Source organism: Anarhichas minor, unplaced genomic scaffold (assembly GCF_050575085.1).
Source record: "Anarhichas minor isolate MPS153535 unplaced genomic scaffold, ASM5057508v1 ptg000136l, whole genome shotgun sequence".
NCBI lineage: Eukaryota > Metazoa > Chordata > Actinopteri > Perciformes > Anarhichadidae > Anarhichas > Anarhichas minor.
Window position 1 is genome coordinate 14421544 of NW_027466582.1, and position 19492 is coordinate 14441035.

Below are 19492 nucleotides of genomic sequence, written 5' to 3' on the forward strand. Positions count from 1 at the left end.
GGCGGTCCCCTGTGAGCGAAAGGGTTCTAGTGTTTCAGAGCTCTGCTCGTGGCCGAAGGAGACGCTGCTGCGCGGTGCAAATCCAACCCTCTGGCACCAATGACCAGCATTACGAATAAGTATATAGAAATCTTATTGCTGATGTTGTTTATGTAGGTCACATAGAAAGATCAGTACTCATGTGGGACTGTTTCATAACCAGTTAAGTTCCTTAATGGTGGTAAACACTTTTTCCAGCTCCTTCCTATGAGTATTTACACACCAACGTTCTGCTGTTAAGAGCTGTGAAGTGACTTAATACCCCGGAAGAGGTGATAATGACAGAATAAATACATTTATAAATAAACAAATTCACTCTTTCAGATTTTTTATTTATTTTTGTTTGCTGCTTTACAAGCAGGACAACTTGAGTCCCCTTAAAGTATAATCCACCACTTTCACCTTCCTGCAACACACACACACACACACACACACACACACACACACACACACACACACACACACACACACACACACACACACACACACATACATATACATACACACACGCGAGACAGGCACCAGGTGGGATCTGTTTTTTTACAGCCACAGACTGAATTCGACTCACTTTCTCATAGGAACACAGGCGTGACCTCCGACCTCTACTCTGGGAGACCTTTGACTCCGAGGAGCTTTAGTCAGAGAGCATGCTGGCTGGATTTTGAAGTCAGGGTTATCTCTCACGCAGTGTGTCTTCTCCACACGGAGTATCACACACATTCACTTTCATGGATGAGCTTTGTGTGTGTGTGAGTGGTTTTGTGTAATGGAGAAAATGGCATGTGCTAGATCAAAGGTTGTTTTTTTTGAGACCATAAAAGGGAACGTGGGAAGTGTCTGCTAAGGATTAACCGAAATGGGATTTCCAATACCAGTTATTAAGCATTAAAATTCATACTATCTTTTAGATAAGACACTATTTTTTGATTTAATTTGCAAAGAGTGAACTCCTTTTCTGGAATGAGTAATATAAACACACAACACAAAAAACACTGAAATTTAATGTCCTCAAGTTTAGCTTTAATTAAACAGTGTACACACACACACACACACCACTGCACAGCTATCGCACATTTATGTAACAAGGAAATAGAGCACGTCTCTCATTAACACTGTCATTCTTAAAGTACCGGTAGTAATAGGTGATCATACCGGGTATTGCGATACCTTTCTAGTATCCGTATACTGTGTAACACTACTTTATTGTACTATGTCGTCATTATCTGTTTTTACAGCAGCCTCATGAGTGCTAACCGGAGGAGCCGCAGCTGTTGACAAATACATTATTTAACACTTTTATCTGCCTACATCTATGTTGCAGTACGGTCATATTGTGCCTATAAATGCTCTATAGGAGGGACTTGGAGGAAAGTGAAATAAAAACCTTACTGTAGCAATACTGGATTTTGAACATGGTTTTTATATTGATATGTCGATTTTAAAACGTCGATAAAGGTATATTTGCCAATATTACTTTTATTTAAGGAACCCTTATATTTTAACTTTAAAGAGCTGTGACTAACGTACTGAGTGGGACTGTTGAAAAGTAAACTTGCCAGTGCTTATCATATACATTATGATACCATTTACGCAGATACAATATAACTTCATTAAGCAAATAATAGGTGATATATCGGCCCAGCTGATTCACTGACTGTCCAGGATGAAAAAACATTTCTATTCAGTGTTAACGAGTAAATCACTGAAACTTTTATTGGCAGAAGTCGATTATTGGTCAATAAATGTATCTATAATCGGTTTACCGGTAATATATACAGCGTGTCTCCAACAAGCATGAATGCAAACACTTAAAGACACACACACCTTCCCCTTCACTGGTCTCAATCAGGTTTTATCTGAGAGGATAACAGCGATCTACAGTGTGCCCTTCACACTAGTGTGTGTGTGTGTGTCATAAATAGTCCTGTCTCACAAGTTTAGTCACAGGTATCGCTCACCTGTGTGTGTGTGTGTGTGTGTGTGTGTGTGTGTGTGTGTGTGTGTGTGTGAGAGAGCATTCCTTTGCTGATGCCTCTTCCTGGCATAGTGACAAAGGTCACACACACTACAATACCATATTGGTCTAATACACACACAGTAATTACACATTGGTTAATTAGCATCAGCGTTAGAGGTGTGTACATGCACCGTTTGTTAACCCACTATATAAACACATTCCCACAGTGATAGAAGTAGTCCAACATCAAACCTCAGTTGATGGTATCGCTGTGTGTGTGTGTGAGACAGACAGCGGGTAGCAGGCCTTATCTGGGCTGCTGTTGTGTTCGGTGACATACTGCTGCATTAGCATTTCCCGTCAGCCCGAGTGCCGTTTGCGAAATAATAAAAGCTGTTCGGGATTATTACAATCAAAGCTGCAGAAAGTATGAACAGAACAGTCCTAGTTTTTGCCACATGACATTTTCTCATTTTTGGAAATTTAGCTGAGACACTCAAATAAGCTTTAAAATGACACTCTAAACATGGCGAGGTCGGGTTTGTGCCCTTTACAAATAATTTTTCCTTGTTTTTTTTTACTGTGAAAAATTAAGGTTTTTCACAGTTTTTTTTATTTGTCAAATGAAGCCAACATCAATTACAGAGAAAATCTCTTTTGCATTGTTTGTGTAAGCACCAGCACCTCATGTATTATTTAATTATTATTATTATTATTTTATTATTATTTAATTGTCTTTTACAGCTTTTAAGATAAGTCGCACCTTTCACAATCACAGTTGTTAAGTTTTGTATGTGTGGCATTCATCCAAGTATGCCGTGGAGTCATTGTGCAAGTGGTTGTTGTAGTTAGTAGTTCATTTATAATCTGTCCACTACACACTACTACTACTTCAAGACTACACCTCCCATGATTCACCCAAGCAGCCTTGTCGGATGACATTATCATGGTGGCACAGACTGAGAGGTTTGACCTATTCGGTGTAGTCAGAATGCAGTTGAGTGATTGATTAAACAGTGATATATTATTTTTTGGAGCGTAGCAAGTGTTGGCAAAAGGCCACACAAATATTAAGAGTTTGGAAGTGTTCTTCTGGACGGCTACTGCAGTTGGACATGTCTTGGAGGTGTGAGGGAACATGGCTGTTGTTCTGGACTTGAGCTCCAGCGAGGTTGTATTTATTTTTATTTTTTTGTTGACGCTTGGAGGTATGGGAGTGTAGGATTGGACCACGGCCTTGATAAATGGTGGTTTAACATTGGACTTTGGCTTGGACATGCAGGAAAGTTGGACCGGACCATTTTCTGGAGGGAGGATTTCGTGTAGGATTGTACCATGGTGTTGAGGTGCTCAGGAGTTGGCCTGCGATCGTCTGCAAATATGCACGTGTATGACTGGACCATGGCCATGAACATGGGGGCTGTTGGTATCGACAATAACCTGGAGGCACGTGTCCGTCGGACTGTACCATCTACCTGAGGAACGGGGGTGAGGAGGACTGCTGCACTGGACTTGAACTACATGCGGTTGCACTTGTACCGGACAGCGTGTTAATTATCCACCGCTGGCTCTTAGACGGGCTTTGTTTGAACCCAAGTGGACCAGTGTCTCCACAGTAACGGTTACCAACGGTTACGCAAGCTTGACGACGGCAACCGTCAATGACCCACATTCCAGCAGTAAATCACAACACACACATTCCCAACTCCACCCTTGCCTATCGAAACTACGCTCAGTGTTTCCACTCTGCCCGACCGACTGTGTCTCTATCAGACGTGGGACGTGGGAGAGAAAGAGATGAGGAGAGAGAGGAACGTTTTGTTTTTTATTTAAAGAAAGAAGAAGAAAACCTTTTCATCAGCATTCCTCTCTTTTTTTCCTGCTCTCTGTCCAGTCAATCCTCACATCTACTAACTGTTAATATATGTGAGGAGGAGGCTACAAGCAGACTTTAACAGTGTAGAATTAATCTGGTTAAATTGTGTAAATCGTTGCCTCAAATCACCCTGCTCTCACACACACACACACACACACACACACACACGCGCACACACACACGCACGCACGCTAACTCGTTTGGCCACTTGTCTCTCCCGCTGAAACGCTGAGAATTCAAATTCAAATCTGCTTTGTTGCATCCTGACAGGAAAGATACCTTCGTTGTATAAGAACCACAGTCAGGGGATTTCCACTTCGGAAAGCACAACATCCTCTTCTAACACCACGAATAAGGACAAGTTTGTAAGCAATAAAACCTTAAAGAAACTCAAAGGTTAAAGTGCATCATTTTCTTAAGGAAAACAGTTAAATTCTTAAGGGGAATACCATCTACACAATCCTAATGGGTTATTTCAGAGATTTGTATGCAAGTTTCAAGGCTATATATTGTGACGTCGTGTCCCCTCATATTTTTATTGTTTACGCTATTTTGCACGTGGTTGCTACCATATTACTGTGACAGTTTAGCATCCGGTTTGACTTCGCTGGGATGGTACATGATCGTTTCCGTCCTGGTTCAGTGAGAGCAAGATTATATCGCCTATTAGTTTTGAGCACATGCTCGCTTTGTAATGTCTACAAGCTCCCTCGGAGATCTAAGGCTTTCTAAGACTGTTTAAATGGCAGCTACAATGAAATATGAGGCCAGTTTTACAGCTGAACCTTAACGAATGCACACACGTATGCTGTGTCAGCACCGTGTTACATATGATTATATCAGCACTCGGTGTGTATGTTTTTAAGACATTCTTGTACTGTAGTAGACTACAGAAATGTCAACATGCAGGCAATAAATTTGCACCTACAGTGCAGATAGCCCTGGGTGTCTATTTCAGCCGGCTGCTTTCACATCCAGCATCGGCACTGGCTGTGCTTGAGCCTGTGTAGTGTGTGTTTGTGTAAGAGAGAACGGGTTCCTCAGGCGAGCACTGTGAGGGAAGTCTAAAACACAATAAATGGCAGCGCTTTATTCATGAGACAGGAAGTAAGGACATTTCCTGGAAAGAGGTTATGTCCGTTTGGTCATTATTATAGGGACAATAAGAATTTCCTCGCAAATAAGCTGTACCCAAGTACATTCAAAATAATACATCGGAGGTATATGATTTGAATACATTCCATAGAATTAACACCACATACAGAGACCTTTCAATGAAATTTGTTGGGAAACAGCGTTATTGAAGTCAGTAGCAGTGCACAGAAGTAAGTGAAGGAGGTTTGAAAACCAGGTCAGCGAATGACGAAAACAAACCCTCTTTTCTTGACGTCACACAACCTGCTGACACACTGCACTTCCTGGCTCTCAGCCAGTGTTGCTTCTGTTCTCCCGTGACAGTCGACGCTGCTGAACAGTCCCCTCACTGCACAGTCCTGGCTTGATGACGACTGTTTTTTTAACATTATAAAAATAATCATCAGGGAGCATTTGAATCTGTTGGCTTGAAATGAATAAGTTGTCTTCCTTAATGCCAAACAGTTAACAGGTTTTCGTATGCATGTAAACATTAACGTACTGAATGTAGAATGTATTTCTACACTTAAAACCACCCACCTCCAGTTAACGGTTTGTAAAATACACATCGTGGACTCATTGTCTCGCTCTCTCTTGAACAGGACTTGGAGTTCCACGGCGTGATGCGGTTCTACTTCCAGGACCGCGTTGCCGGAAACTTCGCCACCAAGTGCATCAGAGTGTCGAGCACCGCGACAACGCAGGACGTCATTGAGACGCTCGCCGAGAAGTTCAGACCCGACATGAGGATGCTGTCCTCGCCAAGATACTCGCTGTATGAGGTCCACGTCAGTGGCGGTGAGTCCCATAAACTGGGGATAAGACGAGAGATATCTTAACAATTCATTGTTTCAATGTTAGGAATAATAATACTACGACATAGTGGACTCTCAGATGAACTGGTGTGTGTCTTTGTGTGCGTGTGTTAGAAGAGCGTCAGCTGGACCTGGACGAGAAGCCTCTAGTCGTTCAGCTGAACTGGAACAAAGACGACAGAGAAGGGCGCTTTGTCCTGAAGAACGAGAACGACATCCTCCCTAAGGTCGGCTGCTCTCTCTCTGTTGTTGTCTGTTAACCTGGTTGAGAACCTGAAGCACCTAAAGCTACTGGCAACATACCTCATCTAGCATATCTGGATACATGTTGGTATTTGGAGACATTGTTGTGTACTTGATTGGGACGATTGGACAAATGCAGACCTCTCGTTGAGATGTTTCCTGCAATACAATCGAGTGAAATATATAATTTGACAAGATGATTTGTGTAAGATGATTAAAGAAAATCCTCTTTTCCTCATTCAGTTTGTTCACTCATTCATACATTCAGAAATGCGTACCAACTGAAGCCGGCCTCCCCTCGCAGTCTCTAAGAGCACCTCATTAACGCTTCTTCCCCTCTCTGCCAGAAGAGTCAGAGTAATGGTCCGGAGAAGGACGGCGTGATCCAGAACTTCAAGAGGACTTTATCCAAGAAGGAGAAGAAGAAGGAAAAGAAGAGGGAGAAGGAGTTCGCCCGGATCCCCGATGGAGACGAGCAGGTGCTCACCCGGGAGGACGGGTAAGACTCACTCGCTCATCCATCTTACTGTCTTTCCCTTATACATCCTCTCAGCCCTTGGAGAGGATCTAGTTTTTTTTATTTTTATAATGCCAAGAAAAGCACAGAAAGCTCCAAAAGAGGAAAGATTTAATATTTGACCTTTCTGTTTCTCCATCTATCTTATTTCCCCTCACCTATTCTGTCTTCTCCCCACGTCGCCACCCCCCCCCCCCCCCCCCCGCCCCCCGCCCCTGTGGTTTAGGGAAATCAGTCGCCTGGCAGCAGAGGTTTACAAGGACATGCCGGAGACCAGCTTTACCAGGACCATCTCCAACCCAGAGGTGGTGATGAAGAGGAGACGCCAGCAGAAACTGGAGAAACGCATGCAGGAGTTCATGAGCAGTGACGGGAGGCCCGACTCAGGTACTTGAACCATTTGTGGAGCCTCTAATGACCCCTTTAAAAAGAACATCCAGAACATTTCCTTCGCGCATGGTGCTCAGTAGCTATCAGAGGGAAAAAAAACAAGCCAATGACATCACCGTACATCTCTGGGACAGAACAGTGTCGAGGCATAGATCCAGATAAGGGAATGAAGAAACAATCCCTGGAGCTTAATTGGATTCTTTATTATGAAATGTAGGAAACGTCTTTAACACTTCCTCTAACTGGCTGTGTGCCCAGATGCAGCACCCAGGCACGTCGGCCGTAGTCGAAGGAGTGATGAAGAGCTTGATGATTTCTTTGTAAGAGCCTCTCTGCAGAGATTGGTGAACTTGTTATAAGGACAGCCATCTCTGCTGCGCCTCTGAGTTAAAGACATAACGGCCTGCCAAGACAAGAGAGCACTTAAGGAATCTGAGACACATGGGAGTAACATCATTTTCTTTCATGAGTCAAAAAAAGTGTAACTGTTCAGCCTGGTTCTAGAGCTTTTATTAGATTTGGTGGTGTCCAGGAGTTGGAGACACAGTTGACCAGAGTACAGTAGATTAATAGTCGGGATGTCATCGTCCTATCGAGCTACATTAATGAAAAGCAGTAACAGAAAAATGCAGATAAGGTTGGATGAGATTGATGCAGTTGTACAGGCTTTTGTAAGAAGATTTTATCTAACTGAAGTGGAAGGAGTCTCTGTGCTGAACCTGGAATGAAGTAGCACCCAGCTAACAGCATCCAGACTATGTAGCACAGCGTTGGTGGAAATGACAGGGATGCCTCACAGCAGTAGGAGCCAAAAGACTGATCAGGATTTAGGGAACGATAAGTGGAGCCAAATCTGGAAAAACCTGCTCCCAGAGTGAATATGACATCATGCAAAGATTCAGAGTTGTTTGGCTTGTCCTTTTGTGACTTCAAGAAAACCTGATGTGAACCCCAGAGAAAGTCTGTAGAGCGACTCGGGGGGGAAGGAAGAAGCTGAGGTATTCTGCAGTTCACCACCGGTAGTGCTACTTTTTTATCATCGCTGGTCCACAGAAGAGCATATGTCTGTGAGGGACGTCTCAAGCTGACATGTTGACCCACACCAAAATAAATATGTCCACGTTGAATGAATGAACACAAACATGCTGGCTGGTTCGGGTGACTCACACATTACCTAATCATTCTGCCAGACAGACAGATGGACCAGTGAACCCGACTCTAAAAACTGCTTTAACCACCGTCCACACGCACACACACACACACACACACACACACACACACACACACGCACACGGTGGGACAGGGTGGCTTGCGGTTAGACAATGACGTTGTCTCAGCAGTAACTGCTATTTTAAACAAGCTCATTTTGTATAATTGCCTCTGAAAAACCCCGTTTGCTTTGCTGAAGACTCCCATGTGGGTTTTACGAAGGTGATCATTTCTAGTTGACACATCACGGTCACGCGGCTGCGCGTGTCTCCGGATGAAAGTGTTGTGCATTAAATACATTTTACGAGCGCTACAGTAACTGCTGGTTCTATTTTTTTTTTTTTCTTTAAAGGAAAATGTAATTTAGCACTTTAACTTTCCTGTTCTGTGTATTCATGTCATATATTCAAGTCGGTGTGGCTTCACGGAAACGTGTCGGGTTCTATGTCTATGTTCTAGGGACGTTTCCCGAAGAACTGATCATCACCGTTATTGATTGGCATGGATGGCGTTCGAGCTGAGGAAGACATATTTTTATCCAGCGTCAGTGTTCAGTAGTAGTAGACACACGGGCAGCTTGGACAAGCAGACATGAGTACCAGCACGGGAGCAAAGCAATGTACTGCTGGATGTGGACAGCAGCAACACGTATATAAGCCACCTAAAAAAACAAAATCAATATCAGTTCAAGTGTATACTATAATTATAATATAGCGGCTTCAGTTTCCCCGTCGCACAGCATTTGTTAGAAGGGTGCATTTACTAACAAACTATGCCTCTCATTCTTTCCTGCAGGGGGCACTTTACGGATATACGCTGACAGTCTGAAGCCCAACATCCCATATAAGACCATCCTGCTCTCTACAAGAGACACGGCTGACTTTGCCGTGGTGGAGGCGCTGGAGAAGTACGGGCTGGAGAAGGAGAACCCCAGAGAGTACTGCATCGCCCGGGTAACGACGTTTATCTCACTGCAACTCCTTCACCTTTTATCTTTGAGGACCTCATCATCTTAAAAACACCAAAGCACAAACCAAAACCATCACATTTGTTCTCTTCCCGTACAAGTTAAACACTTTCAGGAAAACTTGGCTTTAGGAATATGCAAGTTTTGTCCTTTTAAAAAAAAATATGTGACCTGCAAGCCCCTCCAGCTGCAGTGGATACCGTTCAACAAGATCACTTTGAGTATACTGTACATATCTGATTGCAGCAGCTTATTTGTCATCATCTGACAAGCAGAAATTCAAAAGGGAGTGTACTGCTGACCACTGCCCACTTCTTAACACTTACACCCTCCTAGTTCTCCACTAAACACAACCTCGATCTTCCTATCTCATCAATAAACACATCTCCATCATCCATCTCCCTTCTGAGAGGCTCTTTGCAGAGGACAGCCAAGGTCATGCACACACACATAATGCACACACACATAATGCACACACACTTAATGCACACACTTCACCGGACTGGCAGATTGAGACAGAATGCTGCTTGGCACTAAAACCTTTGGGAGGAATGCAATTGCTTTCAGACTGAGTGCTATCGCAGCAGCAGATGCTCTGTCTACGTTTGTATGTGTCTGTCTTTTAGTGGATGTGTGTGCGTGTGTGTGTGCGCACGTGTGTGTGTCCGTGGCGGTGAACTTGGCTGCCCTCTTCACAGCCTCTCCAATATCTATCCTCTCAGATGGACTCTGGCTATGGCCAATCATATGAAATAACTGCTGCTCCCACAGCCAATACAGTGGAAGACTCTCCTGGGACTACACGCACGCACACACACCCACTCTCACTCTCAAACACACACACACACGCACTGTTGATAGTCAGTAGCAATTTGCTGAAGAGACTAAAGGACAGGAAAAGTCCATTAGGTTAGTGAGCATGAGGAACAAGCACTAGTATTCTAGCTAGTAGCATGTCAGCTCGTGTGTGTTTTTTTTTTTGGGGGGGGGGGGGAGGGGGATGTTAACTGAGATGAGACTGAACTGGATGTAGGGATGTAGGACGGCTGTAGACTACAGTCTGCAGAACAACTGCAATATTTACAAAGCCTGAGAACAGCATCATTTCATTAGGGAGGGGAAACCTATATCGTTGGCCGTTTGTTCTCAGAACCAGTTCATACTGTTTGTAATGACTCATCATGACAACTTAAAAATGCGTGTTCTGCCATATAGGAGTCATCTCCATTTAAATCCAGTACATACTGTATACTACACACAATCTAATGTGATGAATTAGGTTTAGTCATCTTATTAATCAATACAGCTTTAACTAAGAATCTTTATCTGTAAATCGTATCATCTTTTAGACACATTATTTAATTTACAGACGTGCTCATACTATGAGCGACAATCTGCATCGTTGCATAGTTGCCACTCGTTGGCGTAGTTGCGTCGTTAAATAGCACTGGGAACATTTACATACACAATGACACAAATCTTTTTCGCTACCTTTGTGTTTTATGAGGCAAATACCTTGAATATGGGTAAAAATGTTAGCGTTTTCCCGCAATATTTGCTGTCACTGACAGTAGAACACATCGACAGAGTCACTGGCAGAATTGGCCGCATGTATTTGCTTGACGTGACTGATTTGTTTTCTGTGTTTTCTTCGCAGCAAGATGATAAGTCGGGCAAGGAGGCGATTCTGGACGATTCCGAGTGTCCACTGCAGATCTTCAGGGACTGGCCTGCTGACAGAGGTCACACACGCACACACACACTTGGAAACATGCTCTCTCTCTGACACACACCTCACAAAAATTCTATGAGCGTTCTCCCAAGTTCAGTTGCTCTTCTCTTGCCTGCTACCGCCCCCTCCTGCTGCCTTGCAGCCATTACAACTGTGTCAGTAGCTCCTCACCTCTTCAGTCCTGTTGGTGAAAAATACGACATTTCACTGTGACACGCTAAAGCTTTTTTTTGTTATGCCGTGTATCAGGATCGCTAGTGTTCCAGCTGAAGAAGAGACCCCCCGACCACCAAGGGAGGAAGGGAAGGAAAGTGGACGACAAAGGGCTGCAAAGGAAGGACGGCAGCAGCAGCTCACTGCCGCCAGAGAAACTGCCTTACTTGGTGGAGCTGAGCCCAGGTAGAACCACAACACACAACACCCTCATGTCTGCCCCTGTATCTGCGGCGTCTTGGGTCTAGAATCCATCAGTCGCTACCCGGAGGAGCGCTGCTGCTACGACAGGTAGCGGCCAGCAGGCAGCAGGGTAGCTGCAGTAGATAACATTCAGGGTTACTCAAAGGTTACTCGTGCTAATGTGAGTCAATCACGTGTGTTCTGTGGTTTCTGCTCCTTCCAGCACAGGATTTCCTCACTATATAAAAACCACAGCAGGAGGTTAAAGACTTGCTTATATATATATATATATATATATATATATATATATATATATATATATATATATATATATATATATATATATATATATATATATATATATATATATATATATATATATATATATATATATATATATATATATATATATATTTTTTTTTTTTTTTGTTTGTATAGATCTGTAATAACAATCCAAAATTCTGCTGGATTTAAGTGTGCACGAAAAAATCTCTGCATTACAAATCCTGCACCAGAAATGTAAATATAGTGACCCAGTTGAACAAGATGAATATGCCAGAATCCTGGAGGTACAGTTGACATCAGACTGTTTTATAAACACTGACTGAATAAAGAAAAAAGTCCTCTGAACCCCAAGGAGGTTCCAGCTTTTTCTATACCCGTCACATTTTTCTCTCTGTGGCCTCGTTTTTTTTCTCTGCGATATACTAAGTCCTGCACCTCTATGGAAACGGCACGATCATGGCTAGAAGTGGGTAGAACTAAAACATGTCTTTTGTGCAGTACAACACAGTTATAATGCCATAAACCAATGTCTGAATTAGAAGTAGACTGGGTAGGTTGAGAGGCTTGGAGTGCAACAAAAGGTGAGTCGCTACAACAAAACTCCTGGAATGCAGTGAGGAAATGCCAGTGTGGAGACACCAGTGTAATGCTTAAAAAAACATCCAAATCTACCGGGGCATCTTGGGAAACAGCTTCACCTTGCTAAATGCGACCAGAACTAACAGCTTGTTTCTTGCTACTGATCCCCCTCTCTCTCTTGAGCTCCTCTTTGTCTGTCATATGCCTCATGTCATTAACTTATTTGGGCTGATGGTGACCCAAACACTTCTCAGCAGTAAACTGTAGTGCTGAGGCGGTGTAGGGAAAACCAGTGGGTCTGGTCCAAGGATATACGAACACATCTACATCATTCCCTGTCAGGTTGATCACATTCTGTGGAAAAGATGGGACATTGATTTGGTGGCTCTCCTAAATAGTGTGTGTGTGTGTGAGAGTGCGCGTTTGGTCCTGCCTTCTTGATAACCAATTTAGATCAGTGCAGTGGCTTTGATTAGTGTGTTTAAGGCTGTAAAGGAATGATTGCAGCTTCGGTTACCGTAAAACGGTGGTGAACTGATGTGCAGATCTTTGTTTAAGGTGTCATGTTAATAGGTTTGTTTTTTTGGGTAAATTTAGGTTATTCAAAGTTAATTTAGGATTAGGACATACTGTCTGGTACAATAGTATTACATTATATCTAAAAAGTAGACAATGAAAGGTCCTCAGGAACATTTTGTGTGTGTGTGTGTGTGTGTGTGTCTGTCTATGCTTGTATGCCGCCATCCAAATAATGGGTTAACAAGGTAATGCTGCATTTTCCCTCCTTGCTGCATTTTCACCCTCTGCTATGTGTCTGTTTTCTTTCCCACCGTCTTATGGCATGGTGTGTTTGTTTGTTTGTGTTTGTGTGTGGGGTCTTGTGCATGTGTCCTTCTTCCTCCGCACCTGCCTGCCTGTTTGCCTAGGGCGAGGGAATCACTATGCCTACTACGCCTATCGGCACCACGAAGGTAAAATAATGCACCACACCTCCTCTGTGTCTGTTACAATGGCTGATGGGATTGAAGTTAGCATCGCCCTGGTTAGCTGGACAGCAACAATTGTATTTTGTATTTTTTGAAACAAGCTCTGTGGCAAAGCAAGATACTCTTCACAAAAAACGCTTTTGTGTTGTTTTTTTTAAAAGCGTGGATGCAGTTGCCAGAAATACAAAGCTAAGATTAGGCTATAAGTGAACTACACCACGGTCACACGACTTAATGTCACCACCGCTAAGATAAAGGCGGGCTTTTAGTCTCATTTAGCCACTGGTTGGCAACCAATCTTTCATAAAAGCTCCAGAATCCCAAGAGGGGTATTTACTGACGTGTTTTGTGTCGTAGAACAAAAAGTTAATATGTCTGAAGCTTGTGTTGACTACAGAGCTTATTTCAGGCATCAAACCCAAATCACATTTAAAACACATTGACCTTGAGACGAGGGAACCAAAAGTGTAAAAAATTGCTGACTCATTCCTGCAGCACTCTGTAGCTACAGCTATTAGCAATTTAGATGTAAGACCTCAGTTCCTTTTTATTATGTCAGTTTAAAGCAATTTTTTGACATTTTGGAATAAATGTGCTGAGAGTTAGTTGAGAGGATTCAAACACTCAAATGTACGATAAATATGAAGCCGCGGCCAATTAGCTTAGCTTACCTTAGCTTAGCTTAGCAAAAAGACTGGAAATGGGGAAATAGCTAGCTACCAAGGGTAGCAAAATCAACCTATGCTAAGCTAAAACAAGCCACCCGGCTGCTGGCTTTAGCTTCGTGTTTACCGCATGGACACGAGAGTGGTATCAATGTTGTCATCGAACGCTCAGCGAGAAAGCAAATAAGTGAATTTCCAACATAACAAAGTAGCCAGTTTCTTCTTAAACCTCATTAAATCACTGTAAAGGCCAAGCTGTCCTGGTAGTCATGTCATATTAGCTTTTATCTGTATTATTTTTAGAAGTTGGTTCTGAGGTTTTTCTCATACCCTTTCATTTTCCCCCCAGAATTTCTTTTCCTCCCCCAGAGCAGCCAATGTTTCCCCCCTTTTTCTTTGGTGAACTAATATGCCGCTTTGCTTTTTACTAAACTCCTAATTACTAACGATCAATAATTGCTCTGCAGCACAACCAGCCCACCCACAGTTTATTTTGCCACATTAGCAGTGCATAACCCACTGTCGTCCAATCTGTATTGGCTCTTTCCTGTCAGCTGTGTGTGGACAGTTGATATATGACTGTGTGAGGCTGATTGTGTATACTACAGTTTCCTTGTGATGTGAGGAGATGCCCAGAGCTAAATGTGAGCGCTTGAATGTGTCTAGACGGGTCTGACTCCCGGGACAAACCAAAGCTGTACCGGCTTCAGCACAGCATCACCGAGGTGGGCTCAGACTGCACAGAGGACGGAGCCATCCAGGTAACTACATCACAAAAAAACGCTGGCAGTTAAGTCAATGCGAGTGAATAAAGAGTGCATTCTCCTCACTTTTTGGGTGGCGAAATACAAACACATTTTTGTCCAAATTAACATTTTGTTAATACTGGAGGTTAGAGTGAGAATAACAGCAAATCATCAGCATTTACAGACACGTATTACTGGACATGGATCATATTAACATACGTTTACAAACACGGTATTCTTGTTTATCCATGTATGTTATGACTGACAAAGGGCTCTTATTTGCCCTTCCAGTCTTTGAAAAATCCCCTCCTCCTTTCCCCCACCCCAGATGGCACATGGGTAAGACAACAAACGCCATACTTGCGACCCATAAATGATAATGTTAGATCTGTGTAGAGCTCTACAAATTTATCTGCAATATGCCAGTCATTTGTATATGCGACGCTAACCACCATTCGCATGAGAAATTGGGCCGCTGTCACTGGAGAAAAATAATCACAGCTTACATTTTTATCTTTGTGGTATGTACACAAGCCAAAACAAACACAAAGGACACGTAATCAGATTTCTTTGCAAAAATAAACTTAAAATTTAAATTTGACTTAAAAGCTCCTGATGTAGTGGTGACGTACCTGCACCATTGTTTGTCTCCAGCTGCTCGGCCCGGGGATCCTGCCCCACCACTGCAACCTCATGCACAGTGAAGGCATGGTGACCGTGACGCCTCACGGCCCGGACGCCGACACCTTCGTCGACGGGCAGCGGGTCAACGAGACCACGGTGCTGCGTTCGGGCTCCACCCTCCAGTTTGGTTCTGCGCACGTATTTAAGTTCGTAGACCCGATGTTCGACCAGGGAGTGAAGAGAGAACCAGCTGCCATGATGAGGAGCCGACACAAGTCAGGGTGAGGGCAAGGAGGCGGTCTTCACCTCTAACGCACCGCTGCTCTTGTTCTCTTTCCCCCCTATTCTCCCTCTCATCCTCTCCACTCACTGTTTTCTCAAGTTTGTCAACATAAAAAAAGAAGAAGAGCGTGTCGCTGTAGATGAAGGGAGGAGAGGATGAGGTTTGGAGTTGGCGGGAAGAACAAGAGAGATGAAGGGAAAGGAAAAGAGGGAGGAGGGAAGTCTTGGGGTTGGACTGACGGGGAGAATGAGGAAATGAGAGGAGAGTAAGAGCGGAGGTCTAGGGTTATGGCAGGCGGGCTGCCCTCTAATCTGATCAACATGGCGTTGGGTGTGGCCTCCTGCTCGCTGTCGTTTCACACACTTAACAGGAGACAGAAAGAGGGAGCACACCAGATAAGAGAAGGGAGCATGTGAGCTGGCTATGGATGAGTGAGAAACAAGAAAAAGAGGTTTTGAATCAGAATTGAATGGCCCTTTAATGACTCAATGGATGACTAACACCGCAAGAAAGAGAGAGGTGTGTACTGTAAGTAAGTGTCTCTGCATGAATTGGTTCTTACAAATGATTCAAGACTAGAAGCATTCTGGTTTCTCTTGTGTAGCTGGTCCTGGTAGTTTTAGAGTAGTTTGAGTCCCACCATATAACTTTCTGAAGTGTTTTCTAATGCTTTTTACATATTTAAAGTTTAAATCCGTAAAGTGTAAATTGTCTTTTTAAGATGCTTTACTGCACCAGAAAGCAATAAACACTTTAAGTATTTTTAAGACAAAATAAGGTTCATTGTCTTGACTATTTTAAATACAGCTACCGCATGAAGTTTGGTTGTGTGTGTGTTCAGTAGCGAGTTGGACGGACACACAATGACAGTGTTTGGGTTAGTGTTTAAATCAAGAGAGTGTTTGACTTATTTTTAAAACCACAAATTGAATAATGACATGCGGTTAATCATACATTTAACTGTGCGGTCTGTAACAGGGCTCTCCCTCAGTGTTCCTCAGAGGGTTTGAGACTCTCTTGTACGGGTTTGCATTCCAGCCAAAGGCGCCGTCAGGTGACTTTGATTAGCACCTTCAGCCAGGAGGAAGATGTAATCAGCAGGAAGGAAGAAACCTGCAGGCTCCGTTTCCTGTGAACTTTCCTTGTGTTTGGTCTTGTTTTGTTACCTTTTACTAATATGTTGTATTCAAACCATTCATTTCAGGTATACATTGGCACACCGTCGCATTTCTTTCTGTTTTGGCACTGGCATCATACTTGCAATGAGATCAGATGGGTTACTACGCTAATTGAATTGTTTGTCAGTTTGTTTTAATTAAAATGTTGTGTGGGGACAGAAAGCTTTACTCCACGCTTTATACTACTTTCCAGCCTTTTACAACAGATGCATCAGATCAGTCATGGAGGTGTGTGGTATGTTCTCTACTGACAGCTAGGTGCCACACTCGGTTTAAGTAGATAGCTCTGAACCGTATAGCTGTTTTAATCAATACATTACTAATGACTATGTATGTGAAATGGCCCGTTCGTAGCGATAAACCCACAGATAACAATCACTCTCTGTCCTCTCCCTCAGCTCTGGGTAGCATTGTAGCGTCTTTCAGCTCTTTGTTTTTAACTTACGGCCCACGTCTTTTCTGTTTTGGTGCTCTCTGGCAGCCACAGGCAGCTGTTTTCAGCCCCACTGCAAGTAACTGCTCAAGACCAAACGTGAGACAAAGTTATTGACTAGTTAATAAACATTAAGAAAGATCTGGGCTGCTAAAGAGCCAGATATTTCCTCAAAGAGTTAGTGGAGAGCACCAGCTGTCATTTTGAGCAGTGTCGCCTCAGTCTGGAATAAAAGGCCGATGTGGTGGAAGTGGATCCCCGTGGTTGTCTGGGCTGCTGTCCAATGTTCTGCTGTACAAACTTACAAGGCTACCTAGTTAATTTGAGCCGGAGACGCATCACGATGTTTGGAACGATCAGAGCCACGGTTTGGCACAAATGGCAGATGTTTGTTTTTTTAAAGAACGGAGCTCTTTGGCACCAGGTGCTGCTGGCGGTTGAACAGATGATCTTGTAGCATACGAGTGTTCAGAACTTTAATCTACCAGATGTCTGGAAAGAAACATAATCTGCCACCGCGTGTGTTTTGACTTGATGTTGCCAGCATTCCTCTTTTCTGGGTTGTTTTTCAAGCTAAATATTTCCCAATCATTCTAAAGTGTACTTAATAAACATGGTGGTTATATTTCGTGAAATTCTATTCATTTGCCAGTAGACGTCTTTGCTTTGGTTTGTCTGTTGGTTCGACTTGATTGTGATTGACAGAACAATCAGGCTTTAGCAATCACAACCGACTTGTGTTGCAAAACAGTACAGCAATGGTAGATCTCTATTTCCCCCTCATGTGCAAGCAATTTGAACAAGCAACGTTTTGGGAGGATCAGAGCGCTACCAAGTCTGTATTTCCAAAGAGTTTCTAATGGTTGAGGTGTCTGGTTAATGAGGTTTGCTCGAGCTTTACATGACTGTCCAGTTCTTGAGATCACCACATGACTCTCGTTTCCCCTCTTCATTGCAAGTTTATTAACTTTTTCTGCATTAGTTTGAACAGCAGTTGAAAGGTCTTATCTGTGGGCTGTTAAAGTTGTCATTTAATAGATGGAAAATGTTACAAAATAAGTCATTTCTGGAAATGTGGTTTAAGATAGACAATCGGCCTCGTTTCTCCATCCAGCCGTAAGCGAAGTCTAGCTGTTAATGGTTTTAACCTACTTTGGCTGCTTGAGGTTATTGTGTATGTGCACAGAGCACAAACGCTTTGTGTGTTTGTGTTGGTGCTGTACTGTCTTTTAAACCCGCCTGCTGTCACACTCATTACTGTCACTGAAACACACACACTCAGCGTACTGGCTTTGCTGCAAACAGTGCTCAGTCAGGTGTGACGTGGCCTCTCTACATCAAATTAGACTGTTATGTAAGTGTGTGTGCATATGTGTAAAGCAAACGTATCCATCTGCATGTATTCGTGAGTCATTCATTTTCTCCATCTCTGTTCCAGCTCTCTCCCCCCAGACGAAGAGTTAGATAAGTGAGTGTGTGTGTGTGTGTCTGTCTGTCTGTCTGTGTCTGGATTAAGTCTGAGCTTTTGTCGTTGTCAGTAATGAGAAGTCAGATGTAGAGAGCACAGCTCCTCAACTAAACCGCTGCATGTGTGTGTCTGTGCTGCAGCAGTGTACCAGAAACCACCTTCGATCTTCACGGAGACGTCCACAGTGGAGCTGCGCTGCCCACGAGCAAGGTAACGCACACACACACACACACACACACACACAAATCAGGAGAGAAAAAGAAGGAAAGGTGCATCCATAGTTCTTTTTTCCAACTAAAATGAATTGAGAACTTGCATACTTATGTGTAATTTATAATGGTAATGCACGGTGACACACATAATAATATATTTACCATATTGACTAATCTGCTGATTACTTTCTTGATTAATCAGTTAATTATTTGTCGACCAAATGTTTGTTTTGTCCAATCAAAGAGATTTAATAAAATTATATAAAACAGCATATCTTTGCGTTTGTGTATCAATGTTTGACAGATTTGATGCTCTAAATACTAATGTTGATTAATCGACTTATTGTAGCAGCTCTAGGCATGTATATCTAAAACTAAATATTTGACGACATATCAATTGTCAGCACCTCTATGTATGTTTGCAATATGTTAAAAGCTATTTTATACATGCTAGTGTTGATTTTATAGAACAAATAGAGATATTTGATCCATTGGAGAACCAGGAAACTGTAAAAGCAGCGTTCTCTGCATGTTGTGTAAGCTGCTTGTTAGTAGTTCTAAGAGTGTGACTGAAGCTTCATAACACACGAGTCTTCTACATCTGTACAGTGAAATTAAATGTTGACGAAGCTGCTTGACACTGTGTGTGTGTGCGTGCAGAGCTCAGGGAAGCTAGAGATGGAGCGCGGCATGGTCAAACCCATGATCAGAGGAGAGCAGCAGGACAGCAGGTGAGACCCACTTCTTCATCCATCTTT

The 19492-nt window shown here is 43.0% G+C and overlaps 1 protein-coding gene across 1 annotated transcript in view; it reads left to right on the forward strand.

The window, feature by feature from the left end:
* The first annotated feature begins 5614 nt into the window (after positions 1 to 5614).
* Positions 5615 to 19492, forward strand: part of afdna (afadin, adherens junction formation factor a) — a 65418-nt gene continuing 51540 nt past the window's right edge. Inside the window, exons 1-12 of the mRNA XM_076084063.1 lie at positions 5615 to 5804; positions 5939 to 6048; positions 6412 to 6563; positions 6808 to 6968; positions 8976 to 9137; positions 10782 to 10889; positions 11129 to 11278; positions 13066 to 13110; positions 14457 to 14551; positions 15191 to 15441; positions 18663 to 18732; positions 19395 to 19465. Of these exons, the coding sequence (XP_075940178.1) occupies positions 5630 to 5804; positions 5939 to 6048; positions 6412 to 6563; positions 6808 to 6968; positions 8976 to 9137; positions 10782 to 10889; positions 11129 to 11278; positions 13066 to 13110; positions 14457 to 14551; positions 15191 to 15441; positions 18663 to 18732; positions 19395 to 19465 (1550 nt within the window). The 5' untranslated portion in view covers positions 5615 to 5629. The remainder of the gene's footprint in view (positions 5805 to 5938; positions 6049 to 6411; positions 6564 to 6807; positions 6969 to 8975; positions 9138 to 10781; positions 10890 to 11128; positions 11279 to 13065; positions 13111 to 14456; positions 14552 to 15190; positions 15442 to 18662; positions 18733 to 19394; positions 19466 to 19492) is intronic.